Source organism: Lactuca serriola, chromosome 5 (assembly GCF_051521515.1).
Source record: "Lactuca serriola cultivar US96UC23 chromosome 5, Lser_US96UC23_V15, whole genome shotgun sequence".
Classification (NCBI taxonomy): Eukaryota; Viridiplantae; Streptophyta; class Magnoliopsida; order Asterales; family Asteraceae; genus Lactuca; species Lactuca serriola.
The window spans coordinates 206,612,420-206,639,995 of record NC_136412.1 but is presented as its reverse complement, the minus strand read 5'-3'; the positions used below and the strand labels follow the sequence as shown (position 1 = coordinate 206,639,995).

The 27,576-nt window shown below is 38.5% G+C and overlaps 1 protein-coding gene across 1 annotated transcript; it reads left to right on the top strand.

Annotated features, from left to right (window-relative positions):
- The first annotated feature begins 3,251 nt into the window (after positions 1-3,251).
- On the top strand, positions 3,252-3,809 carry LOC145050107 (uncharacterized). Its single transcript, XM_078998412.1, has one exon. The coding sequence runs from the start codon at positions 3,252-3,254 to the stop codon at positions 3,807-3,809; it is 558 nt and encodes a 185-aa protein (XP_078854538.1).
- The last annotated feature ends 23,767 nt before the right edge of the window (positions 3,810-27,576 follow it).

The following is a 27,576-nucleotide window of genomic DNA, read 5'->3' as shown; positions in this document are numbered from 1 at the left end:
TACGAAGTGAAGGTGGTAAGCGATTGAATTTTTGACTGATAAGGGCGATGCCATTCTGAAACTCTTCTTCATCGTCATATTCTGAGTTTGCTTCATATGACTGCGGTGGTGAGTTATACGAGGTGGGATATGTTTGAGTGTGAAGTGATTGTGCTACAAGAGCAAGTGGACCCCCGAAGTCTGAACAGTCCTTAAGTACAGTGGACTCTTGAGCTTGCAATTCTCCATAGAGCTTATAGAGGGATAACGAGTGAATCTTCCTATCTCCTTGAACTATCATTTTGGCTGTTGTCCAATGTCTTCCCAAGCCATTAAGGAACTATAGATTTGTTTCATGATTGCTGCGGACGGTGCCCACATTGGATAGTTTTATGACAATCAAGTTGAATCTTTTAAAGGAGTCTTCCAAACTTTCGCCGATGTGAGCTTTGAAGTTGTTGAAATCATTGAGTGCACTTGTGAGCTTCTTGTCTTGAGCTTGCTCTGGGCCTTCATACAAATTTTTTAGAACATCCCAGATCTCTTTTGCTGATTTGCAGTTTATGATAATGTCAAAGTTGTCAGGAGCAACTCCACATGAGATTTCATAAAAGGCAACAGTATCATTTTCTATCTTATCGAGATCATCCTTGGTAGGATGGTTCAAAGCTGGTTGACCTCCTCCTAGCCTTGTTGTGGCTCCGTCAGTTTGGACTGGTGTAAGGACTAGGACATGTGGTCCTTCTTCTATAGATCGCCATACATCTCTACCAAGTCTTCTGAGATATCTTTCCATCCTTTGTGACCAGTGATGATATTCATTCGCTACCAGTATTGGGGCTTGATTAGAACCACCAACATTGTTGGAAACATTCAGAGATAACGATTGTGCCATGTTGAAGTTTTTTTTTTGTTTTTAGAAATGAGCTTCAATGGTATAGAAGGCTCTTCGAAAAATCAGAGTTCCGATTTTCAAAAAGCAACCACTATGGCTCTGATACCAATTGTTGAGAGAAAAACTTTGAGACACACTTGAACAAACGTTAGAACAAGTATATAGCGGAATAGTTAATCTCGAAAGATCTAAAAGCTCAACAATACTATTAAGAGTTAGAAGTTAGAGAGTTAGTTGCGGAAAAGTAAAGAAATGTAAATGACAACAATTGTTATATCAAGTATAGACATAAGCTGATTCATAACGAGGAGTGCATTCAAACCAAGTTAATAAGTGAGATCAAACTTAGTGATTAAGTCACAGAGGATTTGCTCCGAGGAGAGATTGTGATTGATTAAGAGAGTAAGAAGATTGGATAAGTAAGATAGAAAGAGAACTTTGAGTTGTGTATTAGAATTGGATGTGATGCTCTTTTAATTCATGAGGATGAGCTCTATTTATAGAGTCTCATAAAGATAACAGATTTACAACTCTAAGTGTAGCCATGCAAGGCATACGGGAAAATAGAGTGTTTTATAGAAAAGACAAATTTAAACTAGATAGAGACTGTGGTACTGAAGACTTCGGTTGATGATTGCTGATGAAGCTTGCTTGACTGCGGTGGCTTGGAGGCTGTGGTAGCTGAAGTGTAAGAGGGTCACTTTTTTGCTTCAACAACGTGGTATCCATGCCCTAAGAGGCTAGATCTACAATTTGGATCCTTGGTCTTCCTTAAAAATGTCTGAATGAGAAATGCACTGAAGGGACTCAACGAGTTGCGTGGTCAACTCGACGAGTCAGATGAAGATTGCATGTATTAGTTCTGCATGGACTCGGCGAGTCAGTACGATGACTCGACGAGTTAGTTAGGATTTTTCCCGACATTTAGACACTACATGGACTCGACGAGTGGTCTGGAAACTCGGTGAGTCAACTAGGTTTTTCACAATTTATCGAGTTCTGTAAGAACTCGAAGAGTCAATAGACTACACTTGACAAGTTGGGTCAACATGGAATGTTGACCTTGACTGTTGACTTTGACTTTGACCAAGGGTTGACTGTTAACTTTGAATTTGACCAAGGATTGAGCATTTTGACTTCTAGCATATGATATTTATGTACACATGATTGTTTGATTTTGGGGTTCGGTTGAGGCGGACCTGCTTTGTGCTGAAGGCCAACATACCCAGGGCGTATCGGATAGACTGTAGGCCAGGGAGGGCATACTAGTCAGGCCAAAGGCCCGACGAGCGGTCCGAATAGGCTGAAGGCCCTAAGAGGCGGTCCAGATGTGTTGATGGCTCAGAGAGCGGTCCAGATAGACTGATGGCACTGCGAGGCAGTCCAGTCAGGCTGATAGCTCATTATGCATGCTGTTTGTTTGTATGATATTGATATGCTTTGTTTGGCGTTGGTGTTTTGGGGGAACTCACTAAGCTTTGGGCTTACATTTGTTTATTTTGTTTCAGGTACTTCTGATGATCGTGGGAAGGCGAAGGCTGATCTAGAACCTCCTTATATTTTTATTATTTGATTCTGGGATACTCTGACACAGAAACATTTTGAATTTTTTTTTTAATAATTATTAGTTTTTGGATGATTTAAAAAGTTTTAAATTGGCATGATTTTTATGGGTGTTACATTTGAAATGTACAAAAAGTTTTTAATCGAAAATCAATCGGTTATAAAAATCATTTTCAAAATCGATATAAAAACCCTCCAAAACCATCATTTTCAAAAAGAAATTTTGAAAAGTTGGAAGTTAAAAAAAAAAAAAAAAAAGAAACGTACCACTTAAACCAATATAACCTCACTTTCCCAATCCGGATTCGAAGCAGAAAGTCAAAGCTTCATTTGTCAAAGCGAAAACTAAAATGAAGAATATAAACCATTGGCTCGAAGGCAAAGGAAAGCCATACTAATCAAGTAACTTCTCTCAAGAGGAAATCAAGTATGCTTACCAAAGCTACTTGAACATGCCACAAACTGGAAGTTCTTCCTCATTAGAATCGAGTCCTTCAGTTCGAAAATGGGAAGAAGTTCCCAAAGAAAAGGTTGAGGCATGGCGAACTGCTCAGAGAAAAATGAAAGTCAGTGTCGAACCTAAACTAATGAATGATTTCATTTCGCTTCCTAAATCTATAGAAGTTGACTTGAGTGATATTCTGAAATCGAAGGTTCGAAGTTGGGTGTTAGGATCTTATTTTCACAATGCATTTCACTATAATAACGAAGGGCCCAAAAAGCCTGGGGACCTTAACTTTTTAATTGATTGCAAGTATTGTTTGACGAGCAATACAATGAACACTAGTATATCAACAGTGGTTGCTCTCGTCAAATGACAGGCCAGAAGGAAAATTTGTGTGATTTTAGAAGTTTGGAAAATTCTAGAGTTGTGAAGTTCATAAATAACCAAAAATGCCAAGTTAAAGGCTATGGGAAGGTTACGAATGGAAAGTTTATGGTCAACCGGGTGGCATACATCGAAGGTCTTCAACACAACTTGATAAGTGTTTCACAACTTGTTATGGGCACTGGTAATCAAGTAGTATTCAATGAGGAAGGTAGTGTCATCACGAACGAAGTAACAGAAAAGATCCTGCTTAAGTCTAATAGGAAAGGTGATATGTTCACACTTGACATCGAGCCAATTGTCGGTGTTCCCTCTGTTTGTTTACCTTCAAAGGCATCATCTGAACTAAGCGGGTTGTGGCATCGAAGACTCTCTCATCTAAATTTCAAGAAGCTTAACAAATTGGTTATACATGATCTTCTATGTGGCCTGCCTCTTTTAAATTTTGATAACGATTTGTTATGTGCAACTCATCAGCAGGGAAAGCAACACCGTCAAGGTCATCCCATCGTCATCGACTCAAATATCAACAAACCGTTGTAACTTCTTCACATTGATATATGTTAGAAAAGCACACTTCACATATATTTGTTATATGTCATAGTTTTTGTGAGAAGCAAAGGCGAGAAATATATGAACTAATTCAAGTCTAGACACAGGTGTAAACATCTCTTCGTAATCGATTCCTTCTTCTTAACAATAACCTTTAACGACCAAATGTGCTTTATTGTGAATGAAATTTCCTTCTTTATCCATCTTATTTCTGAATACCCATTTCATTCCAACCACGAATGCATCTTTTGGAGTAGGAACCAATCTCCACACTTTATTTCGATCAAATTCATTTAATTCTTCTTGCATTGCTTGAAACCAATCTGCATGATTAGGAACAATTTTAGGTTCAATTTTTGGAAATAAATGAATTAAACATGCAAATTTTCAATTTTGAAAATAATGCATTTTGCTTCACTTTTAGTTGAGCACGAGTGAGAACTCCTGAGGAAGAGTATCCGATTACTTGAGACCGAGGATGATCTTTGGTTCATTTTGTCATTAGTGGATAGTCCTAATCATAGAGTGTATCTATTTCAACAAAGATTTCTTCAAATTCTGATTGTGCATCCAAGTCATTATTTTCATTAATCTCCCCCTCGAAATTTGCATGTGAGTCATCATTTGGATTTAAGTTCTCCTGCTGGAGTGGAATATCTGAATTGAAGTTTGGAGTGGAACTCTCCCGCTGGATCGGATCATTATGAGGTTCTGATGGACCTTCATTTGGAATAGGTTGCTCTTGAGGAGTCACAATTTCTCCAACAGCTTTACCAACAATCTTTAGTAATTCATCCTTTTGATTATCCTTGGAGTTTGATTCTGAGAAATTTTCCCTTTCAGGTTCATCAAACAAATTTAGAAAATTGTCATATAGATTCATAAGAGGAATAGTCATAGAACTTGTTGATGAAAAGATTTCTTTAGACTGGAAATCTTCCTGTTGATACTTCTTCATGTAGTTGTCATAAAACGTAACATAATAGGTTTCTTCAATTTTCATTGATGTTTTGTTCAGAACATGATATGCCTTTGAGGTTAATGAATATCCCAAAAAGATTTCTTCATCAGATTTTTCATCAAATTTGCTCTGATGTTCTTTGGAATTGAACAAAAAGCACCTGGATCCAAACACATGGAAACAATTAACATTAGGATTTCGATTATTCAGAATTTCATATGGAGTAATCAGAATTCATTTGTTAATGTAAGAGCGGTTTTTAGTAAAACAAGCGGTGACAATAGCATCAGTCCAGAAATATAAAAGAAGATTCACAAATGAGAGCATTGTCCTTGTAGCTTCACAGAGAGAACGACTTCGTCTTTCAACTACACCGTTCTATTGTAGAGTGTAAGACAAAGAGAAATTGTGAGAAATTCCTTCATTTGTCAAGAATTCTTCAAATGAATGATTTTTGAATTTTGAACCGTTATCACTGCGAATTTTCCGAACTGGATTTTGTAATTGTAGCTCAACTTGTTTGATGAAATCTATGAGCTTCTAAGTCACATCAAATATCTATTTAAGAAAGAATACCCATGTAAATCGAGAAAAATCATCAACAATAACCAAAATGTATTTGTTACCACCAATGCTTTCAATAGAAGATGAACCACAAGATCAATATACATCAATTCAATTGGTTCAATGATCTTGGTGTTTATTATAGAAGAATGAATCTTTCTCCTTTGTTTTCTAAGCACACAAGCAGCACATAAGTGTTCCTTTTCAAATTTCAGAAGAGGAAGCCCATGAACAAGATCACCAATTGTGAGCTTGTTCATATCCTTGAAGTTTAGGTGAGAAGGCCTTTTGTGCCATAACCAACTGTCATCCGAGGAAGCTTTTGTAAGCAAGCAGATAGATGGTTTACCTTGGATCGGATTTAGATTTAGACAATACATTTCTCATTTCCTTCTCGACTTCAAAAGAATAGCCTTAGATTTCTTTTCTATGATTTCTGAACCTTCTTCATCAAAATACACATTGAGACCTGTACCTAAAACCAATTCAGAAACACTTATTAGATTGTGTGATAACCCTTTAACATAAACTACCTTCCAAATCGTAAATTCTCTATTTGTAATCATGCCATATCCCTTTATTTCTCCAGTGGCATTGTTTCCATACTTCACTTTTCCTCCATCTTTTAAGGTCCGAAACTCTCTTAACTACGCTTTCCTTCCTTTCATGTGACGAGAACAACCACTACGGATGTATCATTTCAAATCATACTACTCGTCACACATAACCTGCAAAATTTTAAAAAGGTTTAGGAACCCAAACCAACTTGGGTCCTTGTGAGAATTTCTTTTGACCAGGAAAAATATTTGTTTTGTCAACCCAAAAGGATTTTCTTTTCAAAGTATAGTTCATCCCTTTTTCCATTTTAAAAACTTCAATTTTGTTATCACAAAGATTGATTTCAACAAAATTGGATTTTCGGAGAATGTTTTCTTTGAATTTTGGAGCCACCCTTTTCGAAAACTCTTTTTCTACCTTTTTCAATTTTACTTTGTATTCTTGGAGAGTAATTTCTGGATCCAAAACAACCTTCTTTTCAACATTAAGATCTTTCGTTTTAACAATCGATTTTGAAAACTGTGACTTTGGTGAATAACTTGATTTTGGTTTCGGATTTTGAGATGAATCAATATTTTTATTAAAAGATTTTGATGAATTGACAAGACTTTGATTTGAATTCATTCCAACTTTCTTCCAAAATTGTTTTCTTTTAATTAAACTCTTTTTGTATCTTGCTTTCATTTGTCTTTTCTTTGTAATTAATTCCTCAACTAATTTCTGAATATTAGCATTCGGTTTTTCATTTCTAATCGGTGTTTCATTCTTTTCTAATGAAGTTTCACTTAAAACATCTTTTTTACCACTTGATCTGGCCTTATCATAACAAAAGTCCATACGGTTCAATGGTTCTGAAACATATTTTCCTTTTTTTTTTCAAGAGGTCATTTCTGAGAGACCTTTTATTTCATCAGAATTATTTATTGGCTTTGACCAAAACATTTCATCACACCCTTTTACATTATCATTAGCAACTATGGACGTTAATTCATAAGTGTCATTTTAGTTGATTTGGAGTTTTTTGAACTTTTTGATAAACTGTTGCTTATTCTTTCAAAACTTTTGAACATTTGTTTTCAACAATTTGAACAAATTCGATTGAGTGTTTAGAAATTAAATTTTTCTTTGGTTCATCAAGATTTTTCACAACGGCAGAATAATCAATTTCGCCCTCTACAAATATTTAACTCATTTCACTTTCATCAAATTCAGAAACATTGTCAGAATTAAAAGTATTATCCGAATTCAATTTGATTTCTTGTTTATCTTTTTCAATTAAAATATATTTCAATATGTTTTTATGTTCTTTGGACTTAATATATTTTTCTGTTTTCTCAAGTCCAACTCTATAAGAATTAGAAACATCATTTGAAGAAACAATTGATTAACATTTATAACATTTAGGGTCAATTTCATCTTCTTTCAATTCAAGAAAAGGTAAAATCATCTTATGTAAACCTATACCTATTTCGCAATCCAAATGAAGCTGGGTAATATTAAAATACAGACATTTAGCAATTAAACAAAAATATTTCTCTGTTTCAAAAGTGCTCTACTATCTCTCTTAAGGAAAATAATATCATCTCTATATCTATTAAGCTCAACTTCCAAAGCTTCTATTCTTATTCTTCTCTCCTCATTCATAATTGTTACCCTGTTAAGATTATCATTCAGATTAGAATTACTGATACAATTCCTTTTTAAGCTATCACTAAAATCATAAATCGTATAATGTAAATCATTCAATTCATAATCATTATGTGGTGTAGGAATATTAAGAGATTTAAGAATAGAGTGTACCTTGTCGACAACCTTCTCGTATTTGCTCACCTGCTCCTTGATTGTCTTTGTAGCAAAGCAGCTATCTGAAGCTTTTCCACCATCATTTGCATATCCTTTCCGTTCCAAACTGCCACTCTAAACCATCAAACACTTCCCTACATAACCTTGCTTCTCGGAATTGACCACGAAACACCTGCCATGAGTAGATTTCCTTACTTGATCATCATCTGAGTATGTGCACCACACTTCGACTCGACCATAATCACTTTCCTCTTACACCATCAATACAGGTTTCGCATTTGATGCATATTTCTTTCGGAGTTCGTCTATTTTCTGAGTGTAGTAAGCCTCGTCTGTATCCTTCTCCTTCTTCTCATTCGGCTCACGTAGCATGCATTCTTTTGTGAAGTGATTCTTGCCATGACAATAGTTGCAGTTATATCCAGAATCATCTAGCAACTTCTTCGCTTTCTTGTCTTCTTCATTTTGAGAATTCTTGTAACTATCCTCTCTTGGCTTTTCGTAACTGGAACTGCCCTGCTTGTACTTGTTTCAGAAACGAGAAAATTTCTTCTTAAAGAATTTTTTGGGGTTTGACATGATCAACACTTTATTTTCTTTTGAGACATCATCCAAAATGTCAGATTCGAAATTATCAACAACTGATTTCTTACCTTTAGCAACCAACGCCAAAGATCCAACACTAGAGACAAGCTTCGCTTCGTTATTAACTTCATCTTCATGAGATTTCAGAATTCCAGCGATTTTTTCCAGCGAATAGTTTTTGAATTGTTCATGTGCCTTAATAGTAGAAACTATAGATTTCCATTCAGATCTATGACCATTCATGAAAGTTACCTTTTCTACAATGACTTGTCGCTTAAGTTTATATTTAATCATTCTGCTTAACAAGTGATTAAAGCGATTAATTGTCTTTTCTAAATTCTCATCTGGTTTCTGCACAAAAGATCCAATTTTTGACAAAAGTGTCGTCTGCAAAGAATGTTCCAAGTCAACATCACCTGAATATAATTCCTTCACTCTGTCCTAGATTCCTTTTGAAGTGTCACATGAACTGACAAGATGGAATGTGTCAGGGGGAAGAACAAATCGAATAATTCTCAATGCCGTTAGATTAAACATCATCTTAATCTTCTCATCTTTTGTAGGATTGTCCGTAATGATTGCATCACAGTCAGCCTGAGTTTTGACTTCTTTATTTGTTTCTGAATACTGGTATGTTTCAATAGACATTGCATGCCAAATACTAGAACCATGCTCTTCGATTCCCAGTACATAACCTTCAAAGTGAAGATCCCAGAACTCATAATCTTCTGGAAAAACGATATGAATCCATGTTTTTGAACCAATGCTACTTGGGAGATTGAATGAGAAAGAGTGGATATCTTCGTTAGCCATTTTAACGATAATTCAATGAAATTAAATAAAATATAGAATCAGATGTGTAAAGTTGAATCTAGTTCACGGGAAAACGAGAGATTTAGATATGAGATCTATAATCGACTAAAACGATTGTGATAACAAGAATAGATCTAAGAAAACTATAAAACCCTAATAAAAAAACCTTTACTCGACAGAAGAATAGTGATTGGATCACGCTATCTCCTGCTCTGATACCAGTTATGAGAAACAATAAAAGATCGATAGATTGTATATTATAATATGAATGAAAGACAAGGAACAAAAATGATTGAAAAGGTGCCGACTGTATTAATCACAGCAATCGAACAGTTCTTGGAGGCGGAACTATTATGTAATTGCTTAAAAAAATGTAACCCTAGATGTTACATGAACGCTATTTATAAAATAAATGATACATCAATTCCAATCAAGGAAAGGCCCACTACGGAATCAGAATTAAACATAAATACGAAATTTACATATTTAACAAAACCCTAAATTAGACTTAACAAATATAACCATAGATATTCAAAACAAGTTCATGGAGTTCTTCAAAATAACCAAATCATGCAAGCAATTACTGATGGGTTTTATGCAAATAAAATAAACTTAAACTCTTAAGTTTCCATCCAACCCTAATAAGATCTATGTTTTCTCTATTGAACCTATAACTAAGAACATTAAAAAGAAACCTAAGAACCCTAGGTAATTTTCGAAATAACTAAAGAAAAGGTTTAAGGACGCATACTGTAACACCCCGTTTATTAAATAATATATAAGATTAAATTAACTAAATAAATAAATGAAACCCAAGATGAGAAATGTATTTTTATATTATTTTATTCGATCCCTAAATCCATAATAATTTAGGGACGTTAAACGTGGGAGTTAATTGTTATAATTTTTGGAATTTTCGGGGTTAAGTGTAAATTTTGGAGCCACTTTGTAAAGATTTCTGAGGGCAAGGGCTAAAAGCTAAAATTTGGACTTGAATAGAAAACAATCTCGTGAGGGGGGACTGAAGTTGTCAAAAGGCACAAAACTTTGAAATGACACAAGATTAATCTCGTATTCCCTTTTCCCTCTCATGTGGAAGATGGAAAACTCTAACCCTACGACACTTTTCAACAGCCGCCACCACCATGAGAAGCCTCTCTGGGCGCCACTACCAGTGGAGTTCGAACTCCATCTATCCGTCGCCTGCTGCATCGCCGATAAGCACCACGATAACACCTACTGCCGGAGACATGGTGAGGAGCCGGAAGAGCCACCGAGACCCACAAACGAAGTTGTGAACGTCGCTACCACCTTCTGGTAATGGCACAACCCGCCATTCTTCTTCCCTCTTTGTTTCTACCATTTCTACCCCCACACCGAACGTTGTCGCTGCTCCAGCGGCTGTCCCATTGCCACTCACGTCCGACAGTCCCATGCCACCGTGAATGGGTGGTTGTGTTGTGTGTGTGTATGTGTGTGTTTCTACACGATTGGTGTATGTGTTTTAGTGTATCTCGGTGTGTGAGGGCATTGTTGGCTCGGAAAACCGAAGAAAACCCCCACCACGACCGTGAGGTGGTGGCTGCCACCTCATGTTGCCGTTTTGCCGTCGTTTGCCGCCACCAGCTGCCACTTTGGGTGGTTGTGTGTATATGTGGGTGTGTTTGGAATATTTTTCACAGTTTTGGCCCAAAAATCGTTACCACCACCACCGTGAGGTGGTGGCTGCCGCCATGGTACGCCGCCGACCACCACTGCCCAAGGTGGGAGTAGGTGGTGCCCAAATAATTAATAGTTAATTAATCTAGACACTTAAAAAATGGACTAATTGGGATGTGAGGGGATTGGAAACCCTAATTAGGGTTTAGAAAACCCTAATTATGTATATGTTAATTTGGAATTGTCGGGACCCATGAGTTTGGTCCATTAGATTAGAATCATGAATTAATCCTGACCATATTGTATGTTTACCTAGTAGATTGATGGACTTAATGAATTAATCCCGACCATATTGTATGTTTACCTAGTAGATTGGGTCTAGATGTCTAGACTCTTGATCAGCCAACTATTAACAAGTAAATGGACTAGAACACTTGGATTACGCTTAAGGATAAGGCCCAGTGGACAAGTTTGGGCCCAATTTGGAAAATTGGGCCATAGATGGGCCATAATTAGGCCTGGATGATTATGAGATATTGGACCATTAGAATGCCAGGTGTTGGACTAAGAATAAATAGTTGGGCCTTAAGGCAAGACCATGTGGAGGTTTCGACCCAATTTGGAAAATTAGGCCATAGTTGGGCCTTGGTTGACTATTTGACTTTTGGGCTTTCAAAGTATGAGTTGGGCATTGGACTTGGACCATACTATGTTTAAGGGTAAATGGTCCTTTTACCTAAGTGTGTAATTATGGTTATGCATTTAAAACCAAACGATTAATTGGGTTTTTTTGACGATTGACAGTCCGAGGACTTATCAGCTAGCAGCCAGAGAATTATCTGCGGGACTTCGGCAGTGCGAGATGAGTCCTCATCCAGTATGAATGGGTCTAAGGCACCAAGGTCGTCCCGTATATGTGATATGTTAGCAGTTGAGTGTAGGCGGGGCCCGTATCTTATTATTATCTGAGTATAGATATCTGTCAGATTATTGGATTGCTATACTTGTTGTCTGTGTGACACCTGTATGTGTTGTTAGGAATGTGAGTGTAGGCGGGGCCCGTATCTCATAGAGTGTGAGCGAGGCCCGTATCTCATAGTATCTGAGTGTGGGCGGGGCCCTTATCTCATAGATAGTTGATATGGTATACATTTATATGCTTAGTGATACGTGTTGTCTGTGTAGTACTTGTATGTATTTTCATGACTAGCTGAGTGAGGGCGAGGCCCATATCTCATAGTAGCTGAGTGTGGGCGGGGCCTATATCTCGTAGATAGTTGATATAGTATATATTTATATGATTGGTGATACTTGTTGTCTGTGTAGTACTTGTATGTATTTTCATGACTAGCTGAGTGTGGGCGGGGCCCATATCTCCTAGTAAGCGGAGTGTGGGCGGGGCCCATATCTCCTAGTCAGCGGAGTGTGGGGGGATTGTATCTCCTAGTTAGCGGAGTGTGGGTGGGGCCCGTATCTCATTGAGTGTGGGCGGGGCCCGTATCTCCTTGAGTGTGGGCGGGGCCTGTATCTCTCAGTAGCATGATTATATGTATGGTATGTGGTAGTTTAGGGAGACTCACTAAGCTTCATGCTTATAGTTTTCGGTTTTGATTTCAGGTACTTCCACTAGTAAAGGGAAGGGCTCGGGATGATCGCATGGCACACACCACAGTTCCACCCTTGGATTATTTTAGACTTTGATATTTTCTCATATGATTTTGATACAATACTTGACATGATGTGTTGAGATACATTGTTTCTGATTTTCTTTATGACGATGGATGATTTATGGTTTTATTATAAGCTTTAAAAACGAAATTTTTGGGCTGTATTTTTGGGACATTTCACATACCTTCTAGTAGTTATAGCAATCAACTAGAATTCTCCTTTATTTATCTCTTGGAAGCAAGCACCACAAGTGTCGTGTCTCTAATGGAATCACACCCAAACTAGCAGGAGGAATACTTTAGTTAGGGGAGAAGAGAGCGAAGATTTTGTCCAAGGCTTGTAGAGGGAAGGATGGACGAAATTATGGGCTAGGGACCTCCTTATATAGTTGAGGGCAAACCAAAAGGACTGTGCTACTCTCAATTCAAGCATATACCAATTTTAGTTATGGGCTTAGACACCTAATCCAATAGTCTCGCACTTGGATAAGTCTATAACTATAATTTCTAGTATAACTTCTGAATCGATCAACAAATTGTAGATTCCAAAAGTCGTTGTCAAGCTCTGACCCAATCAGTTACGTGTCCTAAGATAAGTGATCATATAATTTTCCATTCTGCAAGATATCATTCGTACATGAGACATGTAATAGAATCAATCTCATTGTCCAAGACTTTGTTTCCTGATTTTTGATTTGTGATGATATTGGACTTCTAATTGAACACGTCAATTTAGTCTTGGCTAGGCCTAACATTACAAGTCAACACCAAATCACTGAGGAGCTAAAGATATCGCTTTTCCCGTTAAGGAAAAAGAAACGAATAAACTTTGATTTATATTCTTGCACCATTCACTCATCAAATCATGCACAACAATATGTATTATAACATCAAGTTACTGATGCATTTACATATTATCAAGCCACAACCTATTTGTAAACTACAACTCATATATCTCTGTTTTAAGATTATGAGATATTATCGTCTTAGAATTACTCGTGATAAATTCCATGAAGTAATTCTCTGAGTGTGGGTTTATCCAATACTTAAATCTCCATTTCAAAGTACCCATAAATATTATAGAAATAGCATTGCTATGTCTCAAACTCTTTAGACAATCTATAAATCAATTCATGACAGTCGTAATTCACTACTTACTTCCAAAAGTACGAGCGACTATGGAATTACGAATAATCGAATTATTCCAGAAGTAAAACATGCAAAGTGAAACATAATAATAAAGTAATTAACTATTTTCTCAAAACTTATTGAATATAAATAAAACTCTTATTATTTCATCACCATAGTAATTAAGACTTTATTCTTTGTATAATGTTTCAAGTAATCAACTAACCACTTGAATTAAACATCAGTCATGCCATGTTATGAATATGCACATTATGCCTCTTTATGGTCCTTCCTTTATGAACATATCAACTGGACATTATTACAATGATACTCATTTCATAATTCCAAATTCTTGTCACTAAAATGTATTAGAATTATAACCTTACATGCACTGACCTTTTGTGATGTCGAGGCTTCAAAGTCACAGAGACTGAGCCAATGATATTATAGAATATTCCATTGGAATTTTGTCACTAGAAACAATTCTATGATAATGAAGGTTCAAATTCAAGGTACACTCCTTGAATACTTCTTCTTGCATTAAAGTTTCCAATTCACACATAGACTCATTAATCAACTCTTATTATGGAAACTTTTCCATATTCCCATATGACCACCAATTTTGACCAAGAATCATCTCAATGTAAAACATGTCACTATGGTCCTTCCAAACAATACCATACTTTCAACTGTCTACAAGCAACCAATCTTTTGGTATAACATTAGAATGTTCTTAATAGTTTTTTAACAACTCTAGTCATAAAAATTCCAATCCTTTTCCTCTTAATGCTCAAGGCATTTGGAAAACTCAGAATACGTGAATATTATAGCATATGTAATCAATCATATATCCAAAGCATATGGGACTCAATGTATTATGCCTCACATAAAGATTTCATATATGTCACACCCCAAAACCGGAACGGCGGAAACGTTCTGGAGTGGATGACGTCATGTCAAGTATCACAACACATGCATATAGTAATCAAAGTACAACAAAACATTGCATTAATAGTAATAATTTTTACATGGTCACATTACATAGTATCAAAGTAATACGAACATAATATATAAAGTGCAGCAAGGTACTAAGCCATCTTCATCAGCAGCTCCGGTGGTGTACCTGTCTAATTGCTAACCTGAGATTACAAGTTATTTGAAAAGCGAGTATCAGCATTTTTACAAATGCTGGTGAGTTCATAAGTAATTAGTGTCATTTAGTCAAATAACATTGATAAGTAGTAGTTTAGGTGGTTTCAGTGCATCAGTGTTCTTTCCAGAAAATCCTATATTTTCTCTAAATAAAGCAGCCTTCTACCAAGACTGTTCAGTGTAATGCGGTCAAAGGTAGTTTTCCCTCAATTGCTATTATTATCAAAATACTGAATTTGATTATTAAAGAAAGCAAGAGATATCAGGGAATAACGTATGCCTCAGCAGTGAGGACTGCTGACTAAGGCAAAGAATCATAGACTCCAGGAACGTATCGAACTAACGACACGCCTGGTTCAATCTAACGAAGGGGGAACACAGACCCTAGAAGGTACCAAATGAAAGGTACCTAAAGCAGTGAATATAGACCGAAGACGATACCAGATGAAAGGTATCTCTCACAAGGTCAAAACAAAGACTACAGACCCCAGACAGTATCAAACGAAAGATACAGCTAGCAAGGTCGAAACAGAGACTATAGACCCCAGACAGTATCAAATGAAAGATACAGCTAGCAAGGTCGAAATAGAGACTATAGACCCCAGACAGAATCAAATGAAAGATACAGCTAGCAAGGTCAAAACAGAGACTATAGACCCCAGACAGTATCAAATGAAAGATACAGCTAGCAAGGTCGAAACAGAGACTCTGAAAAGTGACATCAGCATACAGTGTAAATTGCTGACGAAATACCGTTACCTTAAAGCCATGAATTATAAGGCAACCCAGGATACTCGTAACCATACTAACCAGAGTTCCAGACGCCCTACAAGCATCTATAAAATGTGACATTTGTCACCCGTTGGCTTGGTGGGCCGTAGACTGTAGCTAGCAGTCAGGGTGCAGGGTTGTCAATCCCGTATAGGCCTATACACACAATGTCCGCTCTCCCTACAGGAGACTATGGTTACCAACTAGACGACGGAGAAGGCCGCGTCCTGAAGATGCATCCCAAATAGAGGGTAGTATGTTTCTTGAGGGGAGTGGGTTTCTAATGCAAGTGATATACTAGAGGTAGAGACTTCCAAACAGTGGGTAGTGTGTTTCCAAAGTAAGTGTAGAATAGAGGTAGAGACTCTTAACTGACTTGACTAGAGAATTTCCTATATGTCCATACTCATATACATAGTATTTAACTAATGGACCAAACGACCTTCAGACGGCTACCCGATCCCACCAGACCACATCTCAACGAAGAAAAGGAAATAGGGCAGGCGAACCTTCCTAAGTCTTTCAATCATTACTTATATATACCTATATAAGCACGGACATACATCTAACTATGACTAAGTGCGTTTCAAGTAGAAGTGATCCTTGTGAAGTAGTAGCGCCTAATAAGTGAAGTAAAAGCGTTCGCAAGTGAAGTAGAAGTGTCGCACAAGTATAAGCGTATCATGAAGTAGAGGCGACAATAAGTGAAGCGAAAGTGTATCAAGTATAATTGAACTAGAGTTGTTATCAAGTATAAGCGAAGAAGAATCGTATCACTAAGTAAGAGTGTGAATAAGTATAAGCGTCATAAGGTATAAGCGACTATCAGTATAAGTGGAAGCATTACAGAGTAGGAATATGGAATAAGTATAAGCGAATCAACAATAACTTCAAATAAAAAAATATACGTAAAAAGGAATCTTAATGAAAAGCCTTTACGAACAGAAAATTTCACACTTTGTATTCTTTTGTAAAATATGCTTGAAAATCTTGGAAAAATCTTTCACAAACCAGTCTAGAATGAATTTAGTTTAAGAGGTATAAGTAAGAGTTTTAAAACAATTGAAAATCGTTATAGCGTCCTACTCAGTAAAAACAGTGTATAGTGGCAAAATCTTGTGCATGCGGGTTATCAATCACATGTGATTGATATGATAACTGGCATGTTTAACTTGTAATCCCCCCTATAAAAACATTTAAAAGCATTTAAAAGGTTCATTCAGGGGTATGAACTCACCTGGTGTAAGTAGGTCCGACGGAAGTGTCGTTTGGGCGTTCGGGGTCACGCAAGGACTTGAACACACACAAGGACCTATTTTAACATATGATAACATATGTTCACATACAATTAGCATATAATATACTAATTAAACAATTATACACACTCAAAGGAGTGGAAAACACTTTTGGTTGAGTGTTTGGGGTCATGGGTAGTGTTTAAGGGTGCTAAGGGTCTCTTATCAGTTGTGGAACTTTGCTAAACTCAAATATCAAGTGTGTAAAGGGGTTTAAAGCATCAATATGGACCAAACAAGGAGTTTACGGCCCAACCTAAGGGAGTTTACGGCCGTAAACTCCCAAGGTCACATTCTTGGGTGTTTGATGCTTCTAGCTTGTTCATAGAATTATTCCAAGCACTTTTCCTCAAAGGCATGAGTGGATTTGAGGTTCCTAAGGGCCTTAACAAGGATTTTACGGCCTAAGAACAACTCCTAAAGGAGTTTACGGCCGTAAACTCTAAATGATTTAGTTTTGTGATGTTTCAAGCCCCTGATGCCTTTCTAGTGATTTCTAATGAAGTGTGATGCCATTTTGGGTGATTAAAACCAACATTTGAGGGGGTTTTGGGGAGTTTACGACCTAGATAAATGCTTGGGCCGTAAGCTCCAAGAAATCCCTCATTTTCCTTGTGTTTAAGCCCTTAAATCCTTCCTAGCATTTTATAGAGATAGCCTATGGTCATTTGGGGGGCAAAAACTACAATTTTGGGCATGATTTAGGGAGTTTACGGCCTTGACCATTTCTGGGCCATAAACTCCTTTCTTTAATTCATTTTGGAGTGTTCAAGTGTCCTAAACTCAAAGGAATAAGTCCCTAAATTATGTAATAAGCCCTAGGATGAGTTTGGAGTGCATTTGGGACCATGACTTGTGGAGTTTACGGCTTAAGCATGTGCTTGGGCCGTAAACTCTTCTTTGAGTCCTAAATCCTAGCATTTTAGTGTTTAAACACCCCTAGGCTATAACCCCTAATTATTTCTAAGCTTATGGTCAAGTTCAAAGGCATGATTGGCTCCATTTTAGGGGTTTACGGCCCTAGAATGTTCCTAGGCCGTAAACTCCTTATACCATGCCTTCTTGGATGATTTTTGGGCTATAAACATAAATCAATACGTTTAGAATAAGCTAGGGTAAGCGGACTTACAATTTGGAAGCGTTTGGTTACGAATTCGGGGCGAAAACGGGTCTAGAGAGAGAGTTTAGAGAGAGAGTGTAAAAAGTCTCCAATGGACTCCACTCACCCATATATAGGTTTCACAGTCGAGGCTCAGTGGAATTTTACCCGATACTGCCGTTAAACGGGGCTTTTGGTCGCACCCGATTTAGTGGTCGTAATATTAATACTTGACATTTTCCAAATGAATGGAAATGTGTGTCCTGTGTTTTATTTCCTTTCATCACGACTTAACGGCATGCTAAATGTAACCCAATGGAATGTTTATTATTAAATTGACGCCCTCTAATTAACGGAACTTTTATACAGTGGAATATTCCGTTAACGGTAATGGGGAAATGTAACGGGACAACTTGGGTTGTCACATCATCCCCCCGTTAGAGGGAATTTCGTCCCGAAATTCAAGTCTAGGCAACGAAGTAGGTATGAATTGCCGAGTAGAGGTAAGGGAGTACTTCCTATACGGTTGCCCTCACATTCCCAAGTGATCTCTAGTCTGTGTTTGCCTTCTCACAGACCTTCACATACGGGATGCGAATTCCACCTAGTGTAGCTAGTGGGTTCCGACTGGTGTATCTATGAAGTCAGGGTTCTCAATGGATTTTATCAAGATAATTGAGGCATGAAGAGTTTTTTCGGGAAGTCACGTATCAAGCCTAAGAAGAGGATCGATCGGGTGTGAATCTTGTGGCATATCCGAAGGTAGGGGCAGCCTGAAAAGGGTTGGACCAAGTCTCCATGGGGATTCTCATATGGTCCTAAGCTCTCGGAAGGGTAGAGCTTTTCAGTACTTAGAACATAGTGTACTTCTATGGCAAGATCATCACTGGCGTGATCGCCATTCCGAAGTTCCTAACGTTCTCTCTCGTACGGGTAGTGTAGTCCTTCGGGTTGGTTCTTAGGAATCTCAAGTGGTCTTTAGTTTCGTGTTTTCTGACAACTGGCTGATAGAGGCTTCCTAGATCGTCAAGTGGGTTGCGCGACTATGGCCATCGGTTTGCTATAGAGTGTCTATCCCAAGCTTGTGTAAAATGGACCTGCACTAACGACGCTTGAGATACGGAAACCCTGAGAATCGGGGAGACAGGGCCTCACCAGACAAGTGTTGGACTATCTCGGGAGGTGGTTCTACTAGCTCTGCTTTGAGATAGTATTCGGGGAACACCTATTAGTCCAAGGAATCTCTACGACTGTGGTTTATTCTAGCGTGGAAAGTGCGTGCTCCTGCATAATCCCTCGATTAACACCAAAGCTGGTGTCGAGTCCATAATCTTTTCGGGATCCGGGTCATGAGATTTAACGCAATTACCTTCGCACTTGACCAAGTATTCTTGGCTGCGAAGGTTACCCTGTGGTTCTCGGTATCCTAGTGTTTACCTCGGAAAATATAATTCATTGTCTACAGGGCGACGACGATTTCCTCCTAGCGAGAGGGTGGAGGATGATAAGCACTACATGTCTATAACTAGGTGGGCAAGGTGCCTGAGTAGCCAGAGCATCAATTGCAACTACTCTTCCGAAGGTTCTAAGTTTTCTCGGCCTAAGTCAAATCTAGTGGGTATAGGGTCTTCGTCACTCGGGACTTTACTAGCTCGATCCGTAGTAGTTCTCTTGATTTCGGCCCCTATGTTTTCGATTAGGGTGAAAGTTTTTTGCGAAGAGGTTCGTGGTAGAGCTCATGCTTGGCTTAACCATCAATACTTGATGGATGCCAGCAATATACCTGGTTATAGTGGTCAGCCTCATGAGTTCTATTCTCTGGGTTCACGAACCTGATGTGCGAGGTGCGACGGATTTCCCAGGGAATTCTTAAGAGTGTGCTCCGGTTGGTCTTCGTCTTTTAAAGTATCTGCAGTGTCCTTCGCTTCGGTGCTCATTTGACTACGAGGGGTCGGTCCATCGCGCGGGGTACTCTCACTTGGGTACTTCGGAAGGTTTGAGATAAGAGGGACGATTGACGGATTGCATTAGATGTGATTATTTGTGTTTAGGTTCGGGTTCGGGAGAACCTTTATTTGCCGACAGGGCTTTGGAGAAAGTTCTCTTTGCACAGCACTAAGGGCGTACACACGGTTGCACGAAGTCAAACCATGCTCAATAGAGTCGTCAAAGTTGACACACTCCGACATGATGTATAATGAAGATCGATAGAGTCATGTGCCGAACAGGCACACAAGTTCTGGGCGTCTCGAGTTTCGTCCTATACATCGCTACCGCGGATACTTGGACCGATAGAGTCGACGCGGAACTATAGAGAGTTCTAAGTGCTTCCGAATAGAATATCTTTTCATGAATGGATTCTCACGAGGCGTTTCTATAATCGCCTCCTATATACTAGTCATGTATATTTAAGGTGGGGAGGACTGTTGACTGAGCGACTCCGCCCTAAATCCACAACCAAACGAGGAACAGGAAATGAGGCGGCATTCGCTCACTCTAGGTCTGTCCATCTCAAATATATATGGTCGTAACGTATATGTTTAGCCATCATAGTTTTACCTAATGAATTCTAAATTTTATAACAGTGCTGCGACTTTCGCCTTACTGGAAGGAATTTATATTTGAATTAGTCTTTTATTGTTCTTAACTTAGTTATCCGAGATCAAGAGACGTACCAAAATCTAACGAGTTTCCTTGCTGCTTCTCCCTAAGCAGTAGTGTCAGGCTCCTTCTATGTATTTGTCTTTCTCTTCGGTTGGGCAGTCCCTCTTAAAGTGTCCCATTTTACCACATAGGTGGCAAACTATACGGGCCGCCACATTGGTGGTTGGTGTAATGAACTCAACCGGGGTTCTGCAGACACGAGCAGTATGCCCCAGCATGTGGCACCTAGCACAATAGAGTTCCCGGCAGGTACCATAATGATGGTAGCTGCACTTGCTGCAGTGGGGAACGTCTCCTAGGTATGGTCTTCTTGAGGTCGGGAAGGAAGGATTCACAAGGGTATAGACTACCTCAACTCGTTGCCCTTCAGAAGGTCCTGGAGCCGAGGTACTTCCCTCCTCCACCTTGAGTTTTCTCTTTAGTGGGTTCAGTGGAGGTTCTTGGGTGGCTGAGTGTGGAAGAGTGGGTTGTTGCCGTCCATTGCCAGGATTGGAAATCCCGACAGGGCCCTTGCTAACATTGGCATTGTTAGCATTCAGGTGAGCCATGACAGCTGCTACAGCTGCTGAGACTGCAACTTGGAACGTAGCTTCATCGAATAAGAGGGCAGGTTTCTTGCTTGCGGATTGGTTACGCTTCTTCGGTGGCATGGTTTTTCCTACACGGAAAGGAATACAAGGTAATGAGAGACGATGATTAACCCTGGACATTTCTGTCCTAAATAGGTCAGGCCTAAATTTTCCCGTGCCTCGGGTACTGGTTGTTTGAACGTTGACCTACATCCCTATGATGTAGTCCTGGTAATCGAAGTAGGAGTATGAGTATCGGAAAAAGGCCATAAGATGCGAGTCGTTCCTACTAAGTTACCTGTATACCGGGGAAAGGTTTCACTCTCCGGCCTGGAGAGATTTGAGAACGGTTCGGAACGAAACCATGGAAAGAGAGGTTCACAAGGGCAGATAGCTAAAATTTTCTCAATAGAGATGCGGGGATCCGCCCTAATCGTGTATCTGGCAACGGGAAACGACGATTTACCTAACACATAGCGTGAGTAGTGTAACCACTAACTCACTAAACTGCATCATTTTAAGGGTGAATTATCGTGACGAATACGAGGAAAAGACAATTCCCGGTTTCCCATGCACTAGCTCCCTCGGTCTGCCTCGTATCTTTGACTGGAATCGACGTTGGCTTCCTTCGGGTAGTTTCCTAGGGTTCTCTTCTCGTATGGACATATCGACTTTCTATCCCGCCTTCCTTCTGATTCCCACTGTGGGTGTCATCACTTCATGTTGGATGACTGGGAATCTCCGAAGTTTAGGCGAATCTCTCACCACTGTCCCTAAGAGAATATGGGCACTGGGTGCATTCAATAGTCTCGACCCAGTTTATTCATTTCCGAACAGGAAATCTTCTCAATGAATCTCCTCAGGGTCGGAATCAACTCTTTTGTCAAGCACTAAAGTGGGTAGGGTTTTCTACAGGGTTCGCGCGAGAATGGAAATGTCTAAAGAATCCTAAGGGATTATTAACATTTCACTGTATGATCCATATCGAGTCCTGCTACGATTACACAGGGTATACAAATCATATATAGCTTAGATCCAATAGTCCTTCGAATATGTGATACTACTCCAGAACCACATCTCAACGAGGAAAAGGAAATAGAGAGAAACCACACATTCTCAGCCTATGGGGTCCTTATTATATATAACCTTGGAAGTACACCCTCTGTAGTTGTAGGTATATCAATAAGGATCTTTTTAGTTATTCACGCAAGGTTGCTTATGTATTCTAAAATACTCATATGGTATTTTAACTCTTGTTTGAGTCTTATCTTCTGATTATGATTCTGGGATTAGTGTGGATCTTTTAGCGTTCTAAAATACTCCTATAGTATTTTAACTTTATGTTTGGCTCTAGAATTCCTATTTGGTAAGTTTCAGATCTGCTGCACACCACTATTACTCCCGAGCACACGTTCATCGCATCTCGGATAAATGTAGTTGATCAGGTTACATTTATCCCAGCTTACGATTACATAACTGCCCAGGTTTGGCTGTAGTGCCCAACATCCGAAGACTTTTATAATTGTTCTTCTTGTGATACTTTTGTTCAAGTGTTTAGATTCTGGATGTTATTATACTTTGGTAAAATATGGTTATATTTTAAAGTATAATTCTTGGTCAGAGTGTTTTATCCCATTGTATTTATAGGCTATATATCTTTTATGAATTGATATACTTAGCTCACTATAAACAATGATCTGATACCAATCTGTCACACCCCAAAACCGAAACGGCGGAAACGTTCTGGGGTGGATGACGTCATGTCAAGTATCACAACACATGCATATAGTAATCAAAGTACAACAAAACATTCCATTAATAGTAATAATTTTTACATGGTTACATTACATAGTATCAAAGTAATGCAAACATAATATATAAAGTGCAGCAAGGTACTAAGCCATCTTCATCAGCAGCTCCGGTGGTGTACCAGTCTAATTGCTAACCTGAGATTCCAAGTTATTTGAAAAGCGAGTATCAGCATTTTTACAAATGCTGGTGAGTTCATAAGTAATTAGTGTCATTTAGTCAAATAACATTGATAAGTAGTAGTTTAGGTGGTTTCAGTGCATCAGTGTTCTTTCCAGAAAATCCTATATTTTCTTTAAATAAAGCAGCCTTCTACCAAGACTGTTCAGTGTAATGCGGTCAAAGGTAGTTTTCCATCAATTGCTATTATTATCAAAATACTGAATTTGATTATTAAAGAAAGCAAGAGATATCAGGGAATAACGTATGCCTCAGCGGTGAGGACTGCTGACTAAGGCAAAGAATCATAGACTCCAGGAAGGTATCGAACTAACGACACGCCTGGTTCAATCTAACGAAGGGGAAACACAGACCCTAGAAGGTACCAAATGAAAGGTACCTAAAGCAGTGAATATAGACCGAAGACGATACCAGATGAAAGGTATCTCTCACAAGGTCAAAACAAAGACTATAGACCCCAGATAGTATCAAACGAAAGATACAGCTAGCAAGGTCGAAACAGAGACTATAGACCCCAGACAGTATCAAATGAAAGATACAGCTAGCAAGGTCGAAATAGAGACTATAGACCCCAGACAGTATCAAATGAAAGATACAGCTAGCAAGGTCGAAACAGAGACTATAGACCCCAGACAGTATCAAATGAAAGATACAGCTAGCAAGGTCGAAACAGAGACTCTGAAAAGTGACATCAGCATACAGTGTAAATTGCTGACGAAATACCGTTACCTTAAAGCCATGAATTATAAGGCAACCCAGGATACTCGTAACCATACTGACTAGAGTTCCAGACGCCCTACAAGCATCTATAAAATGTGACATTTGTCACCCCTTGGCTTGGTGGGCCGTGGAATGTAGCTAGCAGTCAGGGTGCGGGGTTGTCAATCCCGTATAGGCCTATACACACAATGTCCGCTCTCCCTACAGGAGACTCTGGTTACCAACTAGACGACGGAGAAGGCCGCGTCCTGAAGATGCATCCCAAATAGAGGGTAGTATGTTTCTTGAGGGGAGTGGGTTTCTAATGCAAGTGATATACTAGAGGTAGAGACTTCCAAACAGTGGGTAGTGTGTTTCCAAAGTAAGTGTAGAATAGAGGTAGAGACTCTTAACTGACTTGACTAGAGAATTTCCTATATGTCCATACTCATATACATAGTATTTAACTAATGGACCAAACGACCTTCAGACGGCTACCCGATCCCACCAGACCACATCTCAACGAAGAAAAGGAAATAGGGCAGGCGAGCCTTCCTAAGTCTTTCAATCATTACTTATATATACCTATATAAGCACGGACATACATCTAACTATGACTAAGTGGGTTTCAAGTAGAAGTGATCCTTGTGAAGTAGTAGCGCCTAATAAGTGAAGTAAAAGCGTTCGCAAGTGAAGTAGAAGTGTCGCACAAGTATAAGCGTATCATGAAGTAGAGGCGACAATAAGTGAAGTGAAAGCGTATCAAGTATAAGTGAAGTAGAGTTGTTATCAAGTATAAGCGAAGAAGAATCGTATCACTAAGTAAGAGCGTGAATAAGTATAAGCGTCATAAGGTATAAGCGACTATCAGTATAAGTGGAAGCATTACAGAGTAGGAATATGGAATAAGTATAAGCGAATCAACAATAACTTCAAATAAAAAAATATACGTAAAAAGGAATCTTAATGAAAAGCCTTTACGAACAGAAAATTTCACACTTTGTATTCTTTTGTAAAATATGCTTGAAAATCTTGGAAAAATCTTTCACAAACCAGTCTAGAATGAATTTAGTTTAAGAGGTATAAGTAAGAGTTTTAAAACAATTGAAAAGCGTTATAGCGTCCTACTCAGTAAAAACAGTGTATAGTGGCAAAATCTTGTGCATGCGGGTTATCAATCACATGTGATTGATATGATAACTGGCATGTTTAACTTGTAATCCCCCCCTATAAAAACATTTAAAAGCATTTAAAAGGTTCATTCAGGGGTATGAACTCACCTGGTGTAAGTAGGTCCGACGGAAGTGCCGTTTGGGCGTTCGGGGTCACGCAAGGACTTGAACACACACAAGGACCTATTTTAACATATGATAAAATATGTTCACATACAATTAGCATATAATATACTAATTAAACAATTATACACACTCAAAGGAGTGGAAAACACTTTTGGTTGAGTGTTTGGGGTCATGGGTAGTGTTTAAGGGTGCTAAGGGTCTCTTATCAGTTGTGGAACTTTGCTAAACTCAAATATCAAGTGTGTAAAGGGGTTTAAAGCATCAATATGGACCAAACAAGGAGTTTACGGCCCAACCTAAGGGAGTTTACGGCCGTAAACTCCCAAGGTCACATTCTTGGGTGTTTGATGCTTCTAGCTTGTTCATAGAATTATTCCAAGCACTTTTCCTCAAAGGCATGAGTGGATTTGAGGTTCCTAAGGGCCTTAACAAGGATTTTACGGCCTAAGAACAACTCCTAAAGGAGTTTACGGCCGTAAACTCTAAATGATTTAGTTTTGTGATGTTTCAAGCCCCTGATGCCTTTCTAGTGATTTCTAATGAAGTGTGATGCCATTTTGGGTGATTAAAACCAACATTTGAGGGGGTTTTGGGGAGTTTACGACCTAGATAAATGCTTGGGCCATAAACTCCAAGAAATCCCTCATTTTCCTTGTGTTTAAGCCCTTAAATCCTTCCTAGCATTTTATAGAGATAGCCTATGGTCATTTGGGGGGCAAAAACTACAATTTTGGGCATGATTTAGGGAGTTTACGGCCTTGACCATTTCTGGGCCATAAACTCCTTTCTTTAATTCATTTTGGAGTGTTCAAGTGTCCTAAACTCAAAGGAATAAGTCCCTAAATTATGTAATAAGCCCTAGGATGAGTTTGGAGTGCATTTGGGACCATGACTTGTGGAGTTTACGGCTTAAGCATGTGCTTGGGCCGTAAACTCTTCTTTGAGTCCTAAATCCATGCATTTTAGTGTTTAAACACCCCTAGGCTATAACCCCTAATTATTTCTAAGCTTATGGTCAAGTTCAAAGGCATGATTGGCTCCATTTTAGGGGTTTACGGCCCTAGAATGTTCCTAGGCCGTAAACTCCTTATACCATGCCTTCTTGGATGATTTTTGGGCTATAAACATAAATCAATACGTTTAGAATAAGCTAGGGTAAGCGGACTTACAATTTGGAAGTGTTTGGTTACGAATTCGGGGCGAAAACGGGTCTAGAGAGAGAGTTTAGAGAGAGAGTGTAAAAAGTCTCCAATGGACTCCACTCACCCATATATAGGTTTCACAGTCGGGGCTTAGTGGAATTTTACCCGATACTGCCGTTAAACGGGGCTTTTGGTCGCACCCGATTTAGTGGTCGTAATATTAATACTTGACATTTTCCAAATGAATGGAAATGTGTATCCTGTGTTTTATTTCCTTTCATCACGACTTAACGGCATGCTAAATGTAACCCAATGGAATGTTTATTATTAAATTGACGCCCTCTAATTAACGGAACTTTTATACAGTGGAATATTCCGTTAACGGTAACGGGGAAATGTAACGGGACAACTTGGGTTGTCACAATATATGTTCAATCTCTTGCTATAATATGTCCATATATAGAATTTCCTATGTTGAACCATTTCAACATGATCTTCATATATGTCTATGACTAAGTTCTGTTAAACTATATGATCGAATCCTTTATATTCGAAACAAAGTATGAGTGCCCTCTCCTTTAAGCCTATTGTAGCGAAACAATTCTTAAACTTTTGCAATTTGCAAATTGAAATCTTTGTTCCCTACCAATAGTATTGCTAAACTACAATACTTAGCATAACAAGTATGCTCCCACTAGCTTTGACATCTACCCAGAAATCAACTAGACTTCTAGAAGTCAACCATCTTTACTTTCTTACTGAAGTACAGATTTCTGTTATCGATGCTTTGATAAGTATCCAACTAGACTTCTTAAGCTTATACACCTTCACTGGATAGAATGTGTGTATGTTCAAACCCTTTCATAACGCATAACTATAAGTATTGAAGGTTTAAACAATTCCTTTCCATTTGTCACAATTCGAAATATGAAGAGGGATGTCGTAATCATATTGTGAATTTGAAAATGCAATTAACACAACCAATATACATATTGATCTTTATCAGATCCTTTAAAATCAACTAGCGAAAATGTTTCCTCATAATCATTCTCATGAAATAGAGCGAAAAACTTTCCAACCTACAATCATAAGACAAGTTTTGGGACAAAACCAAAATCAAAGTTCTCTTTCCTTCATGGACTAAACTTAGTTATTCTAAATTCCTTTCTCTCTAGTAACATAGGGGCCTACTAGTGCTTCCATGTTGTTAGCAGCTCACTCATATTTATCAAAGTACTTGCACTTACTAACGTGCTTTTTTAAGTTAAATGAAAATTCATAGAGCTCATAAGCTTTGCGAACTCAACTGGAAACTAAACAGAAATGAGAATTGGTCAATCAA

Coding starts and splice junctions, on each gene's coding strand:
- LOC145050107 (XM_078998412.1), top strand. CDS start 3,252: ATGACAGGCCAGAAGGAAAATTTGTGTGATTTTAGAAGTTTGGAAAAT.